Source organism: Gymnoscopelus braueri (genome assembly GCF_963280865.1).
Source record: "Gymnoscopelus braueri genome assembly, chromosome: 2".
NCBI lineage: Eukaryota > Metazoa > Chordata > Actinopteri > Myctophiformes > Myctophidae > Gymnoscopelus > Gymnoscopelus braueri.
The window spans coordinates 16266834-16287981 of record NC_137604.1 but is presented as its reverse complement, the minus strand read 5'-3'; the positions used below and the strand labels follow the sequence as shown (position 1 = coordinate 16287981).

Here is a 21148-nt window from a genome sequence, read left to right as displayed (position 1 = left end):
TGCGGTGGTGATGCGCGTTCGACGTTATCAACGTTTAACCCCAAAACATTCCCCTGGAAAACGGACGACGCCACGTGGACCAGTCCAAAACAGAAATGGCGGCGGTCCTTGCGAGTGTGACGAGAAACTTTCCCATATTATTTAGCGACAAATAGACGCGTTTTGCCGTCACGGCGCGGGGGTCTTCTCTCGTGTTTTTCGTCAAATAAAACACCGTCGCGCTCTCCAGCCGTCGTCGGGACCGCGTGGCGGGGCCGCCGTTACGCTTTCACACGGACGTTCTGTTGTATTTTTTATTGCTGCTCAGGTCCCGCACCAAAAAAAAAAAAAACACACAGCAAGCCGTCGTCGGAGTCTATACTGGGCTTCAGGGGTAGGCTTTTCTCCCTCAGTAGAAGAAGTTGACGGCTAAAGCAAAGCAGCGTTGTCGTCATACATACCTGCGGACTGTCGTTGCCACCCAACTGTCACCTTTAGCTAGAATAAAGCGAATACCTTTCATACCCACCACCACCACCAGCAGGAGAAGCCCGGGGCCACGCCGAGGCCGCCCGCCCGCCCGCCCGTCCGGGCCCGGGTCTCGTCCTCTACTTTACGGTCAGGTTGTTGTTGTTGTTGTGATCGGTGAAGGAAGGGAGTTCAGCCGCAGCAGCAGTCAGTCAGTCAACCAGGGAGGGTCGCCATACAGTCACCAGGCTGGACGGACGGACGCTGTCACGTCGTCACCTGGGTGCCACCACCGACACTGTCACCACGGCACCATCACCACCACCACCACCACCCGTGTTATTGTTGTTGTTGTTGAATGCCGCCGATCGCTGCCTGGTGACACCGTCCGCCACCACTTTCGGCCTGGTTTGCTAGCGTTCCCGGTAAGTGGGAGTACAGTAATACCAAGTGCCCCCCCCCTCTCTAAATTAACAAAAGGCAGATCTCCAAGCTCACAACGCGTCGTATCCGCAACGCGTTGTGAGCTTTGGAGATCTGCTCTTTTAGCTCTTCGTTCCTTTGCTGTTCTACTGAGGATAATAAGGCATGTTGATGTGTTTTGTGGCCTATGTCTAATAATCCAATACACCCTGTGTGTGTGTGTGTGCGTGTGTCTCGAGATGCTAACCTTTTAGCTAGCTGGGGAAACTCACACTATTTCTGACGTTTAAAAGAAAGCCTAATTTTGGGTCGTACTACGGTGTCGCTCGCCGAAAAGAACCGTTCTACAAGGGTCAACGTTAGCTTGTAGCATTATGATGTTTTCGGCAAGCGACGCCGTCGAGTATAAATGCTTGACTATAGGCCTATAGGCGCATTCATAATTTCAGTATTATTACCAATGTTATCTTATTATCTAATATTAGTTGGCTTATCACTGCAGGGAAAAGCTGAGGCACTAAACGGGAGAGTTAAATTGTAATGTGTGTTACTACTGTTTACAATAAGTTTGATAATTGATTAGACTGTTGTGTAAACAGCTGGTTGACGTCTGGATCCCGTATTGACGAGGCCAGTGTGGGACATAATGCGATTGGACGTTTATTTCACTTTCTGATTCCTCTACACTGTTTTTAACTTTCATTTCCTGGTTCCTTGGTGACGGGCAGCCATCCTGGCAAATCAAATGGAGAAGCTCCAGGACCTGAGCCAATCAGAGCTGCAGGAGCTCCTGGAGAACACAGAGAGGGTGGAGTCCATGGCGCTGGAGTCTGATGAGGTAATAATGAGACCCGTTATGAAAATGACTTCTGTGTTCATGAAAGTGGTGTTCAAAAAAAAAAAGAGATCACCAGCTTGTTGTGAGGCTGAGGGTGCTTCTTATTTGCACACATATGTTGTGCACAGAAGATCTACAAGCTCACAACGTGTCACAGCGATGTGAGCTATTTTTGGTACATACTAGTGTCGCACAACCAAGTATAAATCAGGAGTGACCTGGTGATGTTTTCAGCTGGATAACATTGTGTGATGTTAGATCTTTGTAAAGTGAGTCCCCCCCCCCCCCCCAGCTATAACGGAAGGAAATGACCTGACCAATTTAGTCTTTCTTCAAGAAATTATTTTAAGAAATCTTATGTATATTACAATCGAAAGAGAGAGAGAGAGAGAGAGAGAGAGAGAGAGAGACAGGAGTATACAGTAGATGAGAGATGACATGTGACATGTCCAGGAACAGGTTTGTACTCTGGACGCCATTAAGTGCTTCATGACATCCCATGAGCCTGTCTGGCTCACTGGCTGAGTGCAGGACACAATTATAATGATTGTCAGACAGAAATGCACCTAGAGTTGAGACCAGAACACTGCCTTGTTGAACCCCAAAATAGGCTCTGTGTAGCCCTGTAGTCCCGGTTTCCCAAAGGTGACATACCTGTTAACAGTTAAGTTCCAATTCAGATTCACATAGCTTCACCTGATTGGCAAGCAAAGCTAGGGGAAACTGAACCAGAACCGGAAACGTGTTTGCTACCTTCGGGAAACCAGGACTACAGTTATACACAGAGCCTATAGGTGTAAGTGAGCAATAGTATTCTTCTCTCACTCAACCACCTCCCTTAAAGTTCCCTTAAGACTATGTCCAGGCTTTTCCTCCCTATTTTCATTGTTTTGGCACCATGGCAAGTCTGTTATGAAAGGGGGAGTATTTGCACTACTAAGATACTTTGTTGCTGGCTACAGGGTAAACATATGCTGAGAAGCATCATATCCTGAGGAGAGTAGACCTTAAGTTTAGTAAAGAAAATGGAGAATGCCGTATGAATATATTGCGCCACCAAATAAAGTCGTACCCATAAAAGAAAAACTAAGAATAATTTACCAGGCAGCCAATGCTCAAATAGCAGATTAGCAGATTAGCAGGATACTCGGAAAATGACATACCGCCATACCTAAAATATAATCTCTGAGTCGTTATCATGTCATATGGTATTGCGTCGAGCATTGCCTGTAGTGTGTGACTCAGTACATTTAACAAAGTGACAACATGTTAATCAATGTGCGCTAACCAATGAGTTAACCAAGCAGTAAGCAGTGCTATTGATTGATCAAACTGAGATGACAACACTGCAACCAGACGCTTGAGCAACACAATACCGCCTTTAACTCATTGAGTGCCCAAATTATTATTATCTATTTCTGGCCATTACAATTTTTATTTAAAAAAAAAAAAAGTAAAAGAAAGTGCTTAGGAAGCGAGATACAGCCTTTTTCAGTTATAAGTTAAACAAGGAGTGGATGGAGCTGCAAATCTTCAGATAATGATATCTTGGGTTCAAAAGCAAAAAAAAATGTTTTTATTTATTTTTTAAAACGTTTTTTTCTATTTTTTTCAAAAACACGTGAAACACGTTAATGGCACGTTGCACCATAGCGCTAAAACACGTGAAACACGTTAATGGCACTCAATGAGTTAACAGCAACTGTCCTAAAATGTATTTCTCAGAACAATTCGAGAAATTAGATTTCAAATATTTGTGGGTAAAGAAGATGTGTGTGATATTTCATCCACAAAGCACATTCATTGAGTCATCTGACTGTCCTTCCTATCAAAGTTTGGTAATTTAAAGTGGCACTATATAGCTTCTTTTTAATTGGATAAAATGCTGTTTTGTCCAATCTGTATGTTAGTACAATATAACTTTTTGTCTACAATTTGGTCTCCCTGCTCTTCTATTGAGACATTTAAATTGTGTCAAAGGTCATGTCTCACATAGACACAGGATCTGACACAAATTTTCACCTGATGGTCAAGATTCAATTTATCCCCTTAGTAATCAGGTAGGCTCTAATGGCTCACTGGTAAAAAATGTCAGCACTTGCGCAGGAAACCGGGTTCAAATTTGGGGTAGAAGAGGAAAGTTGCAGTTCATTTCTATAATGTTCTACATATGAGCCAATTGTATTAGTTAAAAAAACAGTAATAATGGTGGTAGTAGTTCATACATATATATTTTTTTATAGCATTTATGATTGTTTTTAATTTGACAAACTGATTTCGAGAGTGAGCTGTAGTTCTATGCTGTAACTCGCTCTTCAGGCTTGGTTCTGGTTATCATGGAAACATAAACAAACATCAATCACAGAAGTTCATAGGTTCTGGAAAGTTTCATGGAAGGTTCTTGGTTAGTCTCCATAGTCAGAGTCTCATAAAACCAACCGTCAACTGCTCAGTGACCAACATCGCAAGACTGTGGTTATGCTGATCAGCCATGTGTTGTGTAATGTCCCCCCCCCCAACACACACACACACACACACACACACACACACACACACACACACACACACACACACACACACACACACACACACACACACACACACACACACACACACACACACGCACACACAAACCGCTCCCATAGGCCTTTACTATAAATAACCAGGGTTCCACAGCCTGCCTGGTTAACGAGAAGTTACTACTAGCAGGTATATGAGAGGTTTTGTTTGTGATCAGCAGCCGGAAAATGTAAAATAGCCGCTTCCCCAGGAACTTCATCCAGATCACTTAAGCCATATTTAATTTTGTTGTTCAACAAATAGCAAAAATAACCACTCTGCAAGCTCACAGCACGTGGCATTGCAACATGTAAATGTATTTTTTATATATTTCAGGAAAATAAAAAAATGTGCATCTGTATTTTTCCCAAAAATCTTGTTTGGAAAGGCATCGGCACCAGTATATTTAGATCACATGATCCTATAGATGACGATTTAAGTGCTAGAGGAAAGTATGGTTTAGAAATAATTTTATATATATCAGATTGAGTATGTCACTCAATCTGTCGGCATCATTTTCAATATGAAAGCTACTAATGCTTGATATTATGCATGATATGAAATGTGGTTCAGAAGATGTTTGTCTCAGGAACTGCACCTGTTCCTGCAGGTCGTGCAGGTCTAGTATCAAATCTCCCCTATACCTTCTCCCTATCAACTTTCCTACAGTGTCAAATAAGGAGAAAGTGAAAACAGGCACTGCCTACTTAAGTATTTATTTATTTGTTTAAAGAGAGATACTCCAACATCATGGTGTTGGAAAGAACCCCTAGTTTGTTGTATCCATCCATCTGCATTCTTTCTGACATTCAGACTATAATATCTTTAGCTTTTTATCCTTGGTTACAGCACCTCCAACTTTCCCTCTGAGACACAAAAATGTGCCAGCCTGAATATGACAACTATTAACAATTAACTGAAATGCGCAACAACAGTGTGAGTCAGTGTTTCCCTTTGACCACTTAAACCCTGTCACTGTATGTCATATAGTGAAAATAGCAGATCTACAGTCTCACAACACATTGCGTTGCATTATGAAGTTGTAGATTTGCAAATGTCATTTTTGAAGAATGTTTGCCTACTTATGTCAGATGTGTGCCCATTATGAGTGACGTGCCCAGAATCGGGCCTCTAGGGTTCATGTGGCAAATGCCTTAGAATAAAGTTGATAAATGCTTGTCATTGAGATGTACATACTTTAGTTTTTCCCAACACCTCCCACATATAGACACACATACCTACTCTTGAGCACTAGTACTGCCTTCCAGTGGCATCCGGTATTTCTGTTTGACATTTATCTCATGTCTGTATTTTTGAGTGTGAGTTTGTACGTTTTACTCGTTACAATTAGTCTGAGTGACGTCACACAATAGGTGGGGAGAGCCAGAGAACTTTGACTTTTGAGCTGTGCACTCTAAATGCAGATTAGATTAGGGGTACAACAGTTATATCAAACTAATCAGTTGAATCTATGATAAAAAAAAGAATTTATCAACACTTATTTTGGGCATGATATTATATAGGCAAAAAGTAAAAAAAATAGTAACTACTCCATAGTTGCAGTCCTAATACAAATTATACAAATTATAAATGAAGTACTGTTGTGCCTGTCAGACGGACTGTAACGTGAGGTGTGGCCAAAACACGCGACGTTCACAGTTTGGACAAACTTTTAGAAGGACCGGTTAAACATTATATCTAGGCCTGTCACACTTAATCGTCTGATCACAATTATTTGAGATAATCGCAATTATTTTGCATAATTGTTTGGATCGTTTTCAGTCATCTGTATGACTTGCAACATGTTTATGCTATGACGATTAATCGTCCATTGAAATTATTATAATGATTCTATCCACTTTCCTTCCCCAAGATCCAGAACATTCAGCTGGAGAGGGAGATGGCGCTGGCATCCAACCGCAGCCTAGCCGAGCAGAATCTGGACATGAAACCCCGCCTGGAGATGCAGAGAGAGGTCCTGGTGGAGAGATACTCCCAGCTAGAGACCGTCAGAGACGCATACAGACAACACTGTGCCCTGAGAGGTGAGAGAGACAGTGGGGGCTTAATGGAAGGGCTTTAGGTGCTGCAGCACAGGGCACCAACTTCAGGGGGGGCACCATCCTCCAAAATGTATTTATTTATTATTATTATTTTTGGAGTTTGTCGACGTCATGTATGTCAGTGTGCGTGCTGCACACCTGATTTTTCGTGGAATGACCGGCAAAATATTGAAACAGTGAGGAACCGGTATAACAGTGAAACGCGTCGGCAACACCGTCTATATAAAAAATACAATGAATTATCAAAAAAACAGTCAAACACTCAATTGTTCAATTAATCAAAAAAGTAATCTATAGAATAATGGTTAAGAAAATGGAGTGGTGTGCAGTAGAATATAAAGAGTTGATGGATAATGGCATTACTGCGGCAGTGGTAGCTTAGTGGGCTTGAGAGGCCGTTTGGTAATCAGGAGGTTGCCGGTTCTCCTCCAGCCTATGTGTCGGATGTGTCTCTTAACCCATAACTGCTCCCCCACGGGCGCTCATAACCATCTGAGCAGCCATCAGCTGGGTCAAACTGAAACTGAATTCCCCCCCCCCCCCCCCCGCGGGACTAACGGAGTTCTCTCTTTGCATTTACTGCATTGGCCCGCAAGTGAAAGAGGAGAAGGAAAGGCATCCGGCCCAGACCACAGACATATACAATTACTCCTCTTGTTTGAAAATAGGATTTGACATACTGTATGCATCTCCTCATTGCCCTCTGACAGTCTATTGACTAAAAAAGTCATGGCTAGTTGGATGAAGACAAATGTAATCTGTCATTTGTTCATGTATATGTTTGTTTGTTTTTTCCTTTTTTAGATGTAGATGCAAAAGTTGCCCTACAGTAAGTAGAAGCATAGAATGCCATGGTCAAAATGCCAACTTGAAAAAACCTTGCCGGACAACCAGATAGTCAAGTGGTTAGGGTGCATACTGTATACATGGGCTCTATGCCTCAGAGCGTGTAATCGGTTCGATTCCCAGCCAGCCAGACCTTTTGCTGCATGTCACTCGCCTACTCTCTCTGTGTTCCCTGTCTCTACGCTGTATAATAGGGGTGCAACAGTTAATTAAACAAATTAATGTATTTGATTATTAAAAATAATCAATTATAATAAAATGATTGATTTTCAAAGATGGCAAAAATAGCGGATCCACAAGCTCACAATGCATCGCTACACGTTGATCTGCTATATTCTTGATACCATATGGTATCGTTTCAGCTGTACCAGGTACTAATGGGAAGAAAAAAATGATTGGCATGCCGAGGCGGGACTATGCAATGGAAAATTAGTCCAGTTAGTTTGACTGAGGCCAAGGTGTGACTAGCTGCTCAACTCGGCCATCGCCCGACTCGCTCAACATGTTGTCCGTTCTTAGGAATTTCTCTTTTGCTCGACATGCCTTGGTGTGTGTGTGAGTGTTTGTGTGTGTGTGACATGCATTTGTGGATTGTGGCAAAGTGAGTATTTAAGGCTATTTCAATCAACCATCTAGTCAACACATGCTGATGTCTCTGTCTTTCTAATAAGTTCAGCTATCTGTCAGCTATGTGTAAAATGAAGAATGAAGATTTTCCAGTTGTGCATTTCTCCGGACTATGTGCTCAACAGTGTGGAACGTTAACAATGTTTTACTTGTCAGGTCATTCATTCATTAATGCTTTCAACCTTTATTTAACCACTTAAGCCCTGCATACTCCATCATGCATTTGACAAATAGTGAAACTAGCTGATCTACAAGCTCACAAGCGTCACATGATAACGCATGTGAACTTGTACATCGGCTATTTTCTCGTTATTCGTTATCGTTATTATGGCGTCCTTGGCATGTAAAAGTTTGGGAACCCCAGGCCTACACAAAGTGTGGTCCAGGGACCCTCAGGGATCCTTGAGAGGGTCTAAATGAACCGTTACAGGTCTGTAACTATGGGAGTTATGGGGTTCCTTGGAATGACAACATTTGAGAACCACTGCACTAGAGGAAAGGTTACGGGGTCACTCAAATGGTTGGAGTTACCGTGGCTGCATTGACGGGTTAACGGAGAGATGTTGTATTCTGTGCGGGAGGAGATGGGAAGCCAGTGCAGTGAAGGGAGGATGAGTGTGATGTGCTCGTATGTACGCACTCTCACCTCGGAACCCTAGCAGCGCTGTTCTGGATGTACTGGAGCTTTTGTAGCCATCAGCAGGGTGAAACTGAATTTCCCCAGATGGGATTAATAAAGTTCTTCCTTAATTGACCTCCAGGAGAATGGCAGCGTTTACCAACAATGAGGCACGGAGGCAGCAACAAGATGCTACACTTAGCTTTCGTATCAGTTCTTGTCGACAAGCAACATTGCTGTGTATCAAGAGTATTTGAGCTTTACTTACATTTATACTCTGCTGCCTTCATCACGGTGTCATAGCACAGTAAACACTGCAGCTAATGCAATTAACTGTGGGTTGATTTGATTTAGGTGTTACCACTTAGCAAGCACTGACAATAACACTGTTGTCAGTGCTTGCTTCTTTGACACATCTGAATCAAACTGACACATCATTACTTTAATTAGCTGCAGCTATCTCTATCCTGCTTTTGAAAGTATAAAATAGGGCTTCAGTGGTGAAAAGCAAAATAAGAATTCAATTTAAATATTTGTGTCCTGCATGAAAGTTTGATGTTTACAGTTTTCTTTGTCCCCTGTCCCTCCCTGTTCTTCTCCAGATGGGATCATAGGTCAGGTGTCTCCAGAGGCGTTGTTCTCCAGGCTACAGACAGAGGGCAGCAACACAGAGGCAGAGTCTGAGGTCTGTACTTAAAGTCTCCATCAAATCAAAATGGATGTTTCAGAGCTTTTAGTGCAGGCACTGGCTGCTGAACCGACAGTATCATGCCCACAATGCATTCTGTCAGCAGCCAGAGATGAGGGCCGTCAACCTAAGTTGAGATCTAATGTTAAATGGATGTTAAAGTGGTTGTGTTAGGCACATTATTAAACAATATAAAATAGATATTAAACCGATGTCCAGCTTTGCTTGCCATGTTATTCCCTAAGGGGCAGCGGTGGCCTATAGGTTAGAGGATCGAGTTTGTAACTGAAAGGTTCCCGGTTCGATTCCCCAGACCCCACCCAGATGAAATAAAATAGTAAATGGTCCATTTATTTAGCGCCTTTACCATGCAAGGCACCAACCTGCTCATCGGGTGCAATTAGGTGTTCAGTGTCTTGCTCAAGGACATTTTGACACTAACTCTGGGGGAGCCGTGATCGAACTGGGTACCTTTTGGTTCCCAAGTGGCCGCTCTACCTCCTGAGTGTGGGAAGTGAATGGCCACCACTATACCCTCCCCCAACACCGCGGAAGTGCCCTTGATCAAGGCGCTGGACCCCCAACTGTTCCAGTGGAGTTGCTCAGTGGCCAACAGTACCTGTATATGACTGTGTGTGTGTGTGTGTGTGTGTGTGTGTGTGTGTGCGTGCGGAGGGCGTTTCTGAAAAATAGAATTAGTTCTCAGCGAACATCACCTGGGTAATTATAGGTACAAATAATAAATACATAATAATAAGTAGGGCACATTGAGAAGGCAGTAGAATAAATTACTTAAGTGTCTGATATTGTTGCACATACACAAATCATAGGTACAGCATATGACACTGTTCAGTCCACAGTCTTAGCTGGGCCATGCAAATAGAAATTGCACCTTGTTCATCAATACTTTGCGACTGCAACTCATTTAAAACAATGTTGAGCAAATATCCAATTTTGTCAGTACACACCTACACACCACTTTCTATGTGAATCTAAAGATTACACTATTCTTGGCTTCCACCAGGCAAACCGACCCGCTCAACATGTTAGGAATGATTGAATGCAAGTATTATTTTAGTTTTTTGCCCCTTTTTTTTTGTTGCTTTTTAAGCCTTTTTCTCCCCAATTGAGTCATCGTGCCAATTAATTCCTCCCCATTTGTGTGTTGTCACTGCTGTAATATCCTACTGACTCACCTGCCTGTGAGGAGGAGGACATAGAGCCTTCGTCCTCCTCCCGCCCAAACACTCCCTGCTGACAGAAGCCACCCCATTCTGTAGGAGTACGTGCGGTGATAAATATGCTCGACAAAGCTGGATGTTAGAACCAGTTCTTGCCTTTTGACCTTGTTATCTAACTGAATATGAAAAACACATAAGATTGGATGGTCAGAAGGTCTGAGAAACGTCATCTTAACCATTTAACCCGCGTGTCCTTATTTTGAGCCTGTCATTATAGGCGGAAATGTTAGAAAATGTCATAAATAGCCAATCTACAAGCTATACCAGTTACACTATATGTGAATAGGGCTTAACACATTGCATGCCAGTCGCGTAGATCTACGCGAACCTATTTAAAGCCGCAGCGTGCCAGTCGCGTAGATCTACGCGAACCGCCGATTCCCATGTTAAGTGCCCCAGGTGCACTTTCCGAATTTTTTTGATCCATTTCCGTTTCCGGTTTCCGGTCGGAAACGGAATTATTCGGGTTCCGTTTTTTTCGATCGTATCCGCTTCCTGTCTGGGATCCTGTTTAAAACTCGATTTTCTCTGGTTGTTGTTTTTCTCCTCGCTGATCACTGTTTACCGTTGATCGGCTGTAGCTTCAAGATGGCGGCACGGATTTGGAAACTGTTTTCGCTCGCCGTTTCTCACGGATCCGCTGTGTGTTTAGAATCAAATGAACGCGCACTTTTAACTTATTTAGCGAGGTCTGTGGCGACATGAAAAAAACTAAAAAACAACAATAAAACGCTGGCACTGGTGAGTACATTATGAGATTAAACTCTGGCATGGAATGTGTTAAAAGGGGGATAAAACCCTAGGTTGATTTTGTAGTTTGTTTTCCAGTTCATGTTAAAAACTACAGACTTGGCAACACTGATCAGCCTTGTACGTTCAACATCTAATAATATCACCGTGTCCCTCCCCCTCTCTGTCCCTCCCCCTCTCTGTCCCTCCCCCTCTCTGTCCCTCCCCCTCTGTCCCTCCCCCTCTGTCCCTCCCCCTCTCTCCCCCTCCCTCCAACCAGACGTTAGCTGACGAGTTCCTAGAAGGCTCCCTGCCTCTGGACTCCTTCCTGGAGCGCTTCCTGTCGCTGCGCTCCCTCGCTCACAGGAGACGCGTGCGGGTGGAGAAGTTCCAGGACGTCTTGCGGCAGAGGAGCGAGAGCGCCGACCCCTCCATCATGACGTCATCCACGTGCGCCGACCAGAGTCAGCAGACGACGACGGCGGCGACGTCGGATCAGCAGAGGCAGCATCCCGCCGGCCCGACGCACCCGAGCGCCGCGGGGGGCGCCCCCTCCTCCGGCATGCCCTACGCCCCCTACCCCGTCGCTCCCTCCAACAACCTTCCTCCGATGCCGGCGGCAGCCGCCGCTGCCCCCGCCAACCCGCCGTCCCAGTTCCCTCCCTACCCCAGCCCCGGCTCGCCGTTCACCCCGGCGGCGGGCTACCACCCCCCCAGAGCCCCCGCCGCCTGCCCTTACCCCACCCAGCCCACCTTCCCCGCGCCGCACCCGGGCTCGGCGTTCGGGCAGTACACCCCCAGCCAGCCCCCGGCCGGCGCGGTGCCCTACCCGGCCTCCTACTCCTACGGCGGCTACAGCTACCCGGCGGCGCCCGGCTACTCCAACTCCCATTCCCCCACGGGGCGGCCCGTCTACAGACCAGGATATGGAGTACCTCAGCCATATTCCTGAAAGCACTAGCGCTCTATTGCTGTTCTCGAAATCCTTCTCGATCCCTCGTTCAGTCTCTCCATCTTTACCCCTCCCCCCCGACCTCCAGCCCCGGTGTCAGACCCCCCCCCCCCCCCCCCCCGAGCTTCTCTTTTCTCCTTCTCCCACTCAGACTCCCTCCTTCCTTGTGTCCCCCTCCACTCCCACCCAGTCTGCAGTTTGTCCCATCCAAGAGGGTCTCTTGCTTTACTTATTTCTCTGTTGCACTATTTCTCCTCTCCCTCTCTCTCTCCCCTCTCTCTCTCTCTGTCTCTCCCTCTCTCTCTCTTGAAATCGCCATTGAGCTCTGCCCTAGCTCTCTCTCTCTCTCTCTCTCTCTCTCTCTCTCTCTCTCCATCACCTCTTCTCTCACACTCGACCCCCTTCCTCTAGACCCCCCTCCCCTCAATCCATCTATGACACTAGTCTCAGGTTGTCGTGTTGTGTTTGAGTGTTAAGAAACACTCCACCTTGTCTTTGGCCCTTCATACATTCACTCCAGTCCGTTTGCTTGCTCCTTCCCCCTCTTTCCGCGTGCGCGTGTGTGTCTGTGTGTGTGTGATGCTATTTGGCAATCAGAAATTCCTTATAACACTCAAGTGTCTCAAAGTGCACTCCCCATTTCTTGATGCATTTGTTTTGGGTTTTTATCTTTTTCATTTATATTCTCTTTTAAAACTCAACTTGTCTTTTAAAACACCATATTGTCGTAGAGCAGCAGTTCCAGTCCACGTCTCTACCAGCAACTGTCCACTTCACAGTCGTATTCATTCATAGTCACCGTTTCCGTCAGTCCTCTGTATCAGTGCAACGGCTCCTAAAGCCCTCATTTATAGTTTGTTGCATGCTTAAAGAACTGCAGCAGATCTACAAGCTTACACTGTGTCTCAATGCGTTGAGCTTGTAGATTATTGTATTGTCTGCATGCAACACCTGTCGTGCAACAGAGTATAAATTAAGCATACCGTTGCTGTCGGGCAGAAACCTATTATCTACTTATTCTTTTTCGTAAATCGATGCCCTACCTTACTGCAGCGTCACACAAAAGCAGCAGATCTGCTATTTTTGAATTTCAATCCTGAAAAGTAGCAGTTTTGGACAGGTTTCCACCCGACAGAGACGATAACAACAACGAGTTGCCACATTTCTTTCACTTCAAAGTTCATGTGGTCATTTATGTCGTAAGTTAAAAGTGAATGACCCTGTGTTCTCTGGAATCAAACCAGTACAGCTTAAAAAATAAAAGGCTTTTGTCACTTATTGCTAATTTCACTTTTTTGGGAGAGGCTAGAGTTTTGTCTTGTTTGGTCAGTACGGCGGTAGCGAGGCTGTAGCTGAGTGGGTAGAGAGGTTGTCTGGTTAATCAGAACGGTCACCGGTTCCATCTGCTGGGTGAATGCAGGAAAGTACTCCCCCCATAGGACCATGCGATACTTCTTTACAGCCGAATGCTGACAGATTGGAAACTGTGGCTGCTTTGCTTGTCTGCTCTGCCTGTAATGGTTTTGGCGGGTAAACATGTGACCGATGCATAAATATTGTAATACACCTGCCACTGTGGATGGTGGGTTAAAATTAAATCTGTCCAAATACATTTTCCTGCGACCAATGAAACGTCAGCTGATATTGACATGGCGTGGTCTCATTGTTTCTCTTGTTTGTTGGCATGGAAGATTTAGCTTGCTGCTGAACGTTTCAAATAGAACTGACAGCACAGTTTGTAGTCAAATTGTTTTTTTTTCCTTCTCCGGCTGATGTTCACTTAATAATGGTTGTTTAGATTTAGTTTGTAAAGCTGTCTTCCCTCCAGGGACTATTTTCAGCTGGACTTTTTAAATCAATCTGCTCCTTCAACTGCATTAAAACACAATGTTATATGACCCCCCCCAAAAACAGAAGAAAAATAAAGTCTGAAATGAATGGAAACCAAGGTAGAAAAAGAATAGATAGGAATGCTTTAGTCCTGCAACAATTCTTAGTTTATACTTACAGTAGCCGACAATAGCAGATCAACAAATACACAATGCGTCGCAATTTCAGCTTTTGACACCAAACAACGAAGGCAAGGGTGTGGCAGCAGACCTGCAGTTTACTGGGAGTTTGTTCCAGATATGTGGTGCAAAAAAAAGAAATGCTCCCCACGTTTATTTTTGATTTCAGGGACAGAAAGCAGACCTTTCCCAGATGACCTGAGAGGTCTGAATGGTTCATGATATCGCGTAAGATCAGAAAATGTATTTTGGCCCTAAACTATTGAAAGCTTTATAGACCAACAGTAGTATTTTTGAAATAAATTCTATGACACACAGGGAGCTAGTGTAAGGATTTAAGAACGGGAGTGATTTGCTCCACTTTCTTGGTATTAGTAAGGACTCGAAGCAGCAGCGTTCCGAATCAATTGCCGTCACCAAATGTTTTGAGACCTGTAGAGACACCGTTAAAGTATAAAGTATAAATCAGGCTTCAAGTTCAGACCGTGATGTTGGTCGGAGTCTTAATCTGTGATGGAATTAACAAAGAATTTAAAATGGATTTTATGTTTAATTCCCTGACGTTCCTCGGCTCAACACCCACCCTCCCACGTCGGGTCGCTCTCTCTTTCCGAGTGTTCGTCCCCTGAGCTCCGTTTTACCTCCCTCTCTCCACTGCCTCCCTCTTCTCCTGCTTTCTCACTCCGTGCTCTCTCTCTCTTTCTTTCCTTGGAACACAAACTGACGCTCGATGACGAAACGGTTAAACTGACGCTTGATGATGAAATGGTTTTATTTCTATTAGTTCGCACCATCAATGGGAATATAATTTTATTTGTACAGTTGAAGATGAAAGACTGAACATGTTCACTTGGTGATTCTTTCAGCATCAGTAGAGTCGATTTTAACAGCGAAAGGATAATATAATAATAATAATATAATTGAATTGAATTGTAATTCAAAATATTGGTGGTAGACTATGTGTTATCAATTATTTAATGACAGAATGGAAGTCGATGCCCCGGGGATATTTCTTCAAATGGTTTTACTCTTTAGTAGAAGTGGTGGAGACAGCAGAAACGGTGTATTGGATTATTATATCGATTACCTTTTCGATTAATAGAATAATCAACATTATAATATAATATAATAAAAGCATATCGCTGCTGTCTGGCAGAAACCTCTTATCTCCATATTTTATAAGCGTAGCTCCTGAATCTGCTGTTTCAGCCATTTTAGCTCTGCAGCTCTTGGGTCAACGTTGACCACAGGCTTGTTTTTTATCTTTCGAGCTGATGGTCTCTTCCATGTTTGAGTCAGCAGGGCTTACACATGCTATCATCAACGTGTGGCTGTTGCCCTCTAAAGAATCCTGCAACAGGCGTGTCAGCTTGAAGTCTCGGTATGGAACAAAGGAGCCTTTCTTACTTTCATCCCCCAATCCTGAACAGTTTTGGACATATGAGGTTCCCCCCCCCCCCGACAGAGACAATATACAAGCTCATAACGTGTCACGTTAGATCTGCTGTTTTCACTACATTTGAAATTTGTCACATCACAGGAGGAAATGTATCGAGAAAATATAGTTTTCTTCGTCTATCCTAAACCGGATACCCTTGTAAGTGCCACTACACAAACATTTCCTACATTATGGCCGCACAGAAAAACAAACTCACGTGACGTGTCGTGAGCTTGTAGATATTTTTGGCATAGAATAGGGCTTATTTGGTTAAACAAATACACCAGGGTGTGCAAGGTAAACCCTTACTGTCTGCACCATCTCTTACACGTCTCTCCACTGTGACCTTGAGCTTGACCTTTTCAACCCTAATGATCATGTTCTCGGGGCAGCCTACTGATCATTCTCACGAAATGTCAGAAAATCCATCCACCCGTTCTCAATTTTGACCTTGACTGTTGACCCCCCCCCCCAAAAAAAAAAAATCTCTTCAGAGGAACAGCCTCCATTATGTTAAGTTATCTCGCTAACAAACGCATACACAGAAACAGACAGGAGTGATTTTGATATTGCTGCAGGCAGGGTAAGTAGGAGACTGCACTCGGTAGTGTGCAGACCCTTTAGAAATGTCCCCAGTTTGCAAGTTTGAATGTTTAGCCTGATGGTGGCGCTAGAGGAGCAGCCATGGGGCCACCAAAATCAACACGCGTAGTGCTCTTGTGAGCAAGAATGTCCACACACACACACAGCAAATGTCACGGCGATCCGGCCATTTCTTTTCAGAATCTGTTGGTCACTAACGGCTGAGCGAGTCATTGGAGTATGAGACAAGCCACAGTAGACATTGTAGCGCTAGCACTGGAAAGGAGACCATCTCTCTCTCCGCTCTCAGACTGTCAAGCTCCTTGCTCAGCTGTTGATTCTTGTTCTGGAGCTCCTCCAGTTGTTTAGAGTCACTGTTGAGGCAGTGGTTCACAAACGTGAATGTCCAGTGATTCTCAACCTGTGGGCCACGAGGATATTGCAAGTGGGCTCCCAAATAATTGGCAAAACACTTAACATAATGTTTTTATGATAATATAACACAAGTGGGCCCTGATCCAGAAAAAGTTGAGAACCACTGCATTAGGCCACAGACACATACACCCTCAGAGTTGTCCAAATGGACCTATAAGGGTCCATTTGGTTCCTAACTATCAATCATTTAACTTGGAACCCCATCAGTGTGACCCGTGGGAGTCCCCATGCCGCACTTTGGGAACCACTGGCTTCAATGGCTTGTGGAATTTAGGAGTTGAATGCTTTGTCTTTTCACCATTGAATTGTCGGTGAGTGTGAAATACACGAGTAGAAAGGGAAGCCACGTATTGAAGCCGATTTAGGGACTAAATGTGCTCTGAAGCCAGGGAGTAATATTAGACTGGCTATCGCTAACGGCATGCTACAGCATTTGCTGTATGCACTGTATGCATTCTGGATGCAGTCTAGGGTCATGTTAGCCAGGCTAAGGGAATGTACCAGGTACAAAGCTACATGCTATCTGCAAATGTGCTTTTTTAATTTATTGTCAACCAGTTTTACTCTTTATGTTTAATGTGCAACTTTCTTTCATGACAATGCATGTCATATTCATTTTGACACTCTTTTTCACTTTGCTTTTTCTCTATTAAGTACACACTTTAGTGTCTCCCCGACTAACTTAGATTGGCACTTATATATATAGAATGTTGATAGACATTTGTTTATTTCATTTTTTTTCTTCCTTCAGTACACTGTAAAATCTGTGTTAGTTTAACTCTGGGAGTGTAAAAATCGGACCCTTGCCGAGTTAAATTAACACTACATTGTAACATGTAGGCCAAGAGCTGTGCTTTCCTCTTTGTGTCAACTCTATGCAGACCACAATCACACCCCCGTCAGTGACAGAGTAACACGTTCTAAAGTTGTCCTCGAACAAGCTTCTGTCTGCCCTGGTTACTTGTCCTGGTTGCCTGTATGCATTTGGGGTTGTTGCTGTTTGACGCTGCCTTACTGGCTTGTCTGCACTGGAAGGCAGTGAGAAGAAGTCAGTTAAGGCCCCAAGCTGCCAATCTGGATTGGTTTTCCCTCAAACGTCTTGTCACTAAATGCTGTGACATGATGGCAACTTCCTGATGCACGTTTGACAGCAAATATTAATCTTCAACAGAAACGGGGAATTTGTCAAAACGACCAGAATCAGAGTGGCTAACGTGGACCGTAATGAACAAAAGATCGTTTTGCTTATTATGAATGTTGGCAAATTTGCCCAAGGGTGTTCCCATTACTGAAAACCAAAGCAAACTTATCAGTCCTGACCTCAAGGTGCGAAAATGCTGGAGAGAATTGACAGTTAATGTAATGCAGTCCTATTTTCTTGTACCAGATACACAACACACATTTATGCTTCTGTGTTGTGATCACTTAAAGTGAAGCATCTTTGCACTAAGAACATCTTTGGTCCAGTGACAGCCATGCTAACCAAGAGAGATTGTTAATGTTAAGATCCTTCCTTAAAGTGTGGCATTGCTGGGATTAATAACTATTCATCTGTCATAAGCTTGTCAAATAATGTATATTTAATGTGTCCCTTCACTGAATAACTGTCTTACGTTTTTGAACATGTAAAGTGGTGACGAAGGAGGGGGGGGAAAAAAAGTCAAATCGGGAACCAGAATCACAGAAATGATTTCTCATCCTTTTGCTCTCGTGTCACGTCATTCATTAATAGATATGGTGCTGAGACAGTTTGCTACACTACTGCATCGTCTGCATATCAATTTACTATGGAAATTTGCCTTCTGCACCAACGCACGCGCGCACACACACACATACAAGTAGGGCCAGGTTAACTTCCTTTTTTTTCCTTTTTTGTCGATTAGAAATATCAAAACAGAAATCAAACTTGGCATGAGATACTTGTCACGTGCCAACTATGAAGGAATAGCTGAGAGTGAATGCTCTATATCATTTAGCGAGCTAATTACAGTTTGTACTTCCATGTCGAATTGAACTTAACCCTGGTCTCTCAAGCCACGGAAGACCAGTAGTCAACTTATCTCAGAGGCAAGAAATCAAGATTGGAGTCATAGTATTACAGTGTTTTAGACGAAGCACAAGGGATACTTTCTAATATAGTCTAGCATTAATATTATTCAGAGGGAAATATAACAAAGATGGATTTATCTGTTCTTCTGATGGTGACGAATTATATGATGACTGTAGATTGTTGAAAAGCTGTTTTGTTTTGTTTTTCTTCTTTTTTTCTTTGGGTTGTGAATAATTAAACACTGAAGTTGATCTAAAAAGCTGTGTTCTTCAGTCTGTTGTCATGTTACAAGTACTGTAAATAAGGAGATTGTATTTTGCTGCCCTTAGAGCACTTATATCAAGGGGTTTGAGTGGGGGTCCATTACCAGCACCTTAATCAGGCTGGATTTAGAATGGCTTCTCCTACAGACAGACTAGTCTCTCGACAAACTCTGGACTCAATTTTCTAATTCTTCGTCGGAAGCGCTGAAAACGATCCGGTAATAATGCAGATCTTTGCAGGTCATCTTTGCAGTTGTATAAATGTGTCCTACTGTAAATCAAATTAGTCAAAGCATATATAGCTTGCTGCTTAGCAGAAATGGAAATAAAAATATATATATTCAAGATATAAAAAAAAAGAAGATGTGTTTGCGGAAATGGCAACGGCTTCCTTTCGGCTTTCACGAGGTGTAATTCCAGACCATATAGCATTCAGAGATTGTGGGATAGTTGTCTGGCTACACAAGGCGGTACTGTAGATGGATGTGTCCCAAGTTATGGGCTGCGTCCTTCAAAGGTTAATCCGTTTTCAAATACAGCCTCTTGAGAAAGCTGCAGCCCCTGAACTGGGACACAGCTGATGTGTATAAAAAGGGAATGGGTTAAACCCTGCAGATCTAAATCCAGTTGTTTATTAAGGATGATGTGGCACACACAAAGTTATTTGAAATGCTACATCATATGCCATTTCTTTTTAGCACTGCCTCACTTCTATTGAAGATACTTGGGTCCTCTAGGTAGATTTTTGAATTGTTATATATCTGTTGACTAGAGTGCTTGTTCACACAATTCTTTGGTGTGACCTTGTTAAATAGTGCGGTGGATAGATAGACTATACAGTATATCAGGGATGGGCAACTGGCGGCCCGCGGGCCGCATGCGGCCCGCACCGTCACTCAATGCGGCCCCAGGCCAAAAACAAACAAAAGAAACGCAAAGAAAAACAAAGTAATCTAAACATCCGAAATGGTGAACTATTGCCTTCAGCTGTTCCAAACATGCAACTTTCCATGAACCATTTTAATTTCAACAGTCCACCAGTAGAGCACGCTCGTTTATTTTAATAGAAGCCTTATTAACTATAATTCTAGTGTTCATTTTTGTATATTTTTAAGCCAAGGTTACAGCAATACTCTGAAAGGCATACTCAGGAATGTGAAGTTTTGTTTAGCAGTACAGCTGTAGTAAGTTGATAGAAGCATTACTAAATGCTAAATAAAAACAAAGTTACAACAAATAATAATAGTTACTATCCCTTATTTATCACATATGTGACTATTATGGGCTTTTTGAGTAATGGGGTACTACTGGAGAGAGTGGCGATAAACAGGGGCGGGCTGGGACCAAAATTCAGCCCTGGCATTTTGGTCCGATTCCTTGTGAGTACCACAGCGTAGCGAGTTCATTAGGTTACTATTTCTTTTGGTCGATGCATATGCTTCAAAGGCCAATGGCAAAAAAATATCTAGGAAAGTCATAACTACATACTCATTTGACATATTTTATATTTACTTATTCAAATAATCTATTTCAAATGTTTTTTTATGATAAAGATTTAGTTTATAAAGGATATTACTATTTGGTGCTTAATAGGTTTATATGTAATATGTATATAGTTTGGATTATACTATGTTGTCTTTGAATACTGTAAATGAAAAATATATTTTATTGGCATTAATTAATTCCAATCAGATGTTTATCCTCAGAATGTTAACTATCATTTCACAAATTGCTAGTTTATCAAATGCTATATTTTGGTACACTGAGCAGTCGTTAACAAAATAAATAAATTAAAACTAGCTCATATGAATTTCAAAAAAGAGGAACAGAACATTTAGAACACTGCCATGAGTTGTAGAGCCAAAGAAGACTTACTTTTATTTGCAGGAGAAATTAATAATATGACTGCTGCTAATCTGTAGATTTTCAAAATGGTGAATTCATGTCAGATTTGAATTCAAAGATGAAATCAACAGGATTCTTCTCTTTTTTATTATTATCATTCAGTCCTCATGAAACGATGGAGAGAAGTGATGAAGAGGAGGAGGTGGTGGTGGTAAAATCCTTCTGGGGATTTTTTTGTGCTTCTTTTACATACTGTATCTACGGCCCCGTAACCCAGAGGCGACAGATGACACAAAACGAGAGTGTGTGGAGAACGGAGAGCACGGTGTCGTCTGTGAACAAACAGATGAGTAAAACACACAGTCATACAGTGAGTGAAATCAAAAGACTTCTCCATGCAGGGACACTTGGAACCTGGACCATGTTAGTTTCACGTTAGAACAAGTGAATTACCGACTTCTTCTGCAGGCGTTAATTATACTACTTTCAATCTG

At 43.1% G+C, this 21148-nt stretch overlaps 1 protein-coding gene across 1 annotated transcript; it reads left to right on the top strand.

The window, feature by feature from the left end:
- Positions 1-103: 103 nt before the first annotated feature.
- Positions 104-12038, top strand: LOC308074340 (uncharacterized protein). Its single transcript, XM_080413754.1, has 5 exons — positions 104-872; positions 1599-1708; positions 6141-6312; positions 9025-9107; positions 11361-12038. Exons 2-5 carry the CDS (start codon positions 1616-1618, stop codon positions 12030-12032), a joined length of 1020 nt encoding a protein of 339 aa, XP_080269880.1. The 5' UTR covers positions 104-872; positions 1599-1615; the 3' UTR covers positions 12033-12038.
- The last annotated feature ends 9110 nt before the right edge of the window (positions 12039-21148 follow it).

What these genes read in the sequence shown, in the direction of transcription:
- LOC308074340 (XM_080413754.1), top strand. Translation starts at nt 1,616, where the DNA reads ATGGAGAAGCTCCAGGACCTGAGCCAATCAGAGCTGCAGGAGCTCCTG. An exon ending in TGGCGCTGGAGTCTGATGAG is followed by an intron (nt 1,709 to 6,140) that starts GTAATAATGAGA and finishes TCCTTCCCCAAG; the next exon opens with ATCCAGAACATTCAGCTGGA. An exon ending in ACAACACTGTGCCCTGAGAG is followed by an intron (nt 6,313 to 9,024) that starts GTGAGAGAGACA and finishes GTTCTTCTCCAG; the next exon opens with ATGGGATCATAGGTCAGGTG.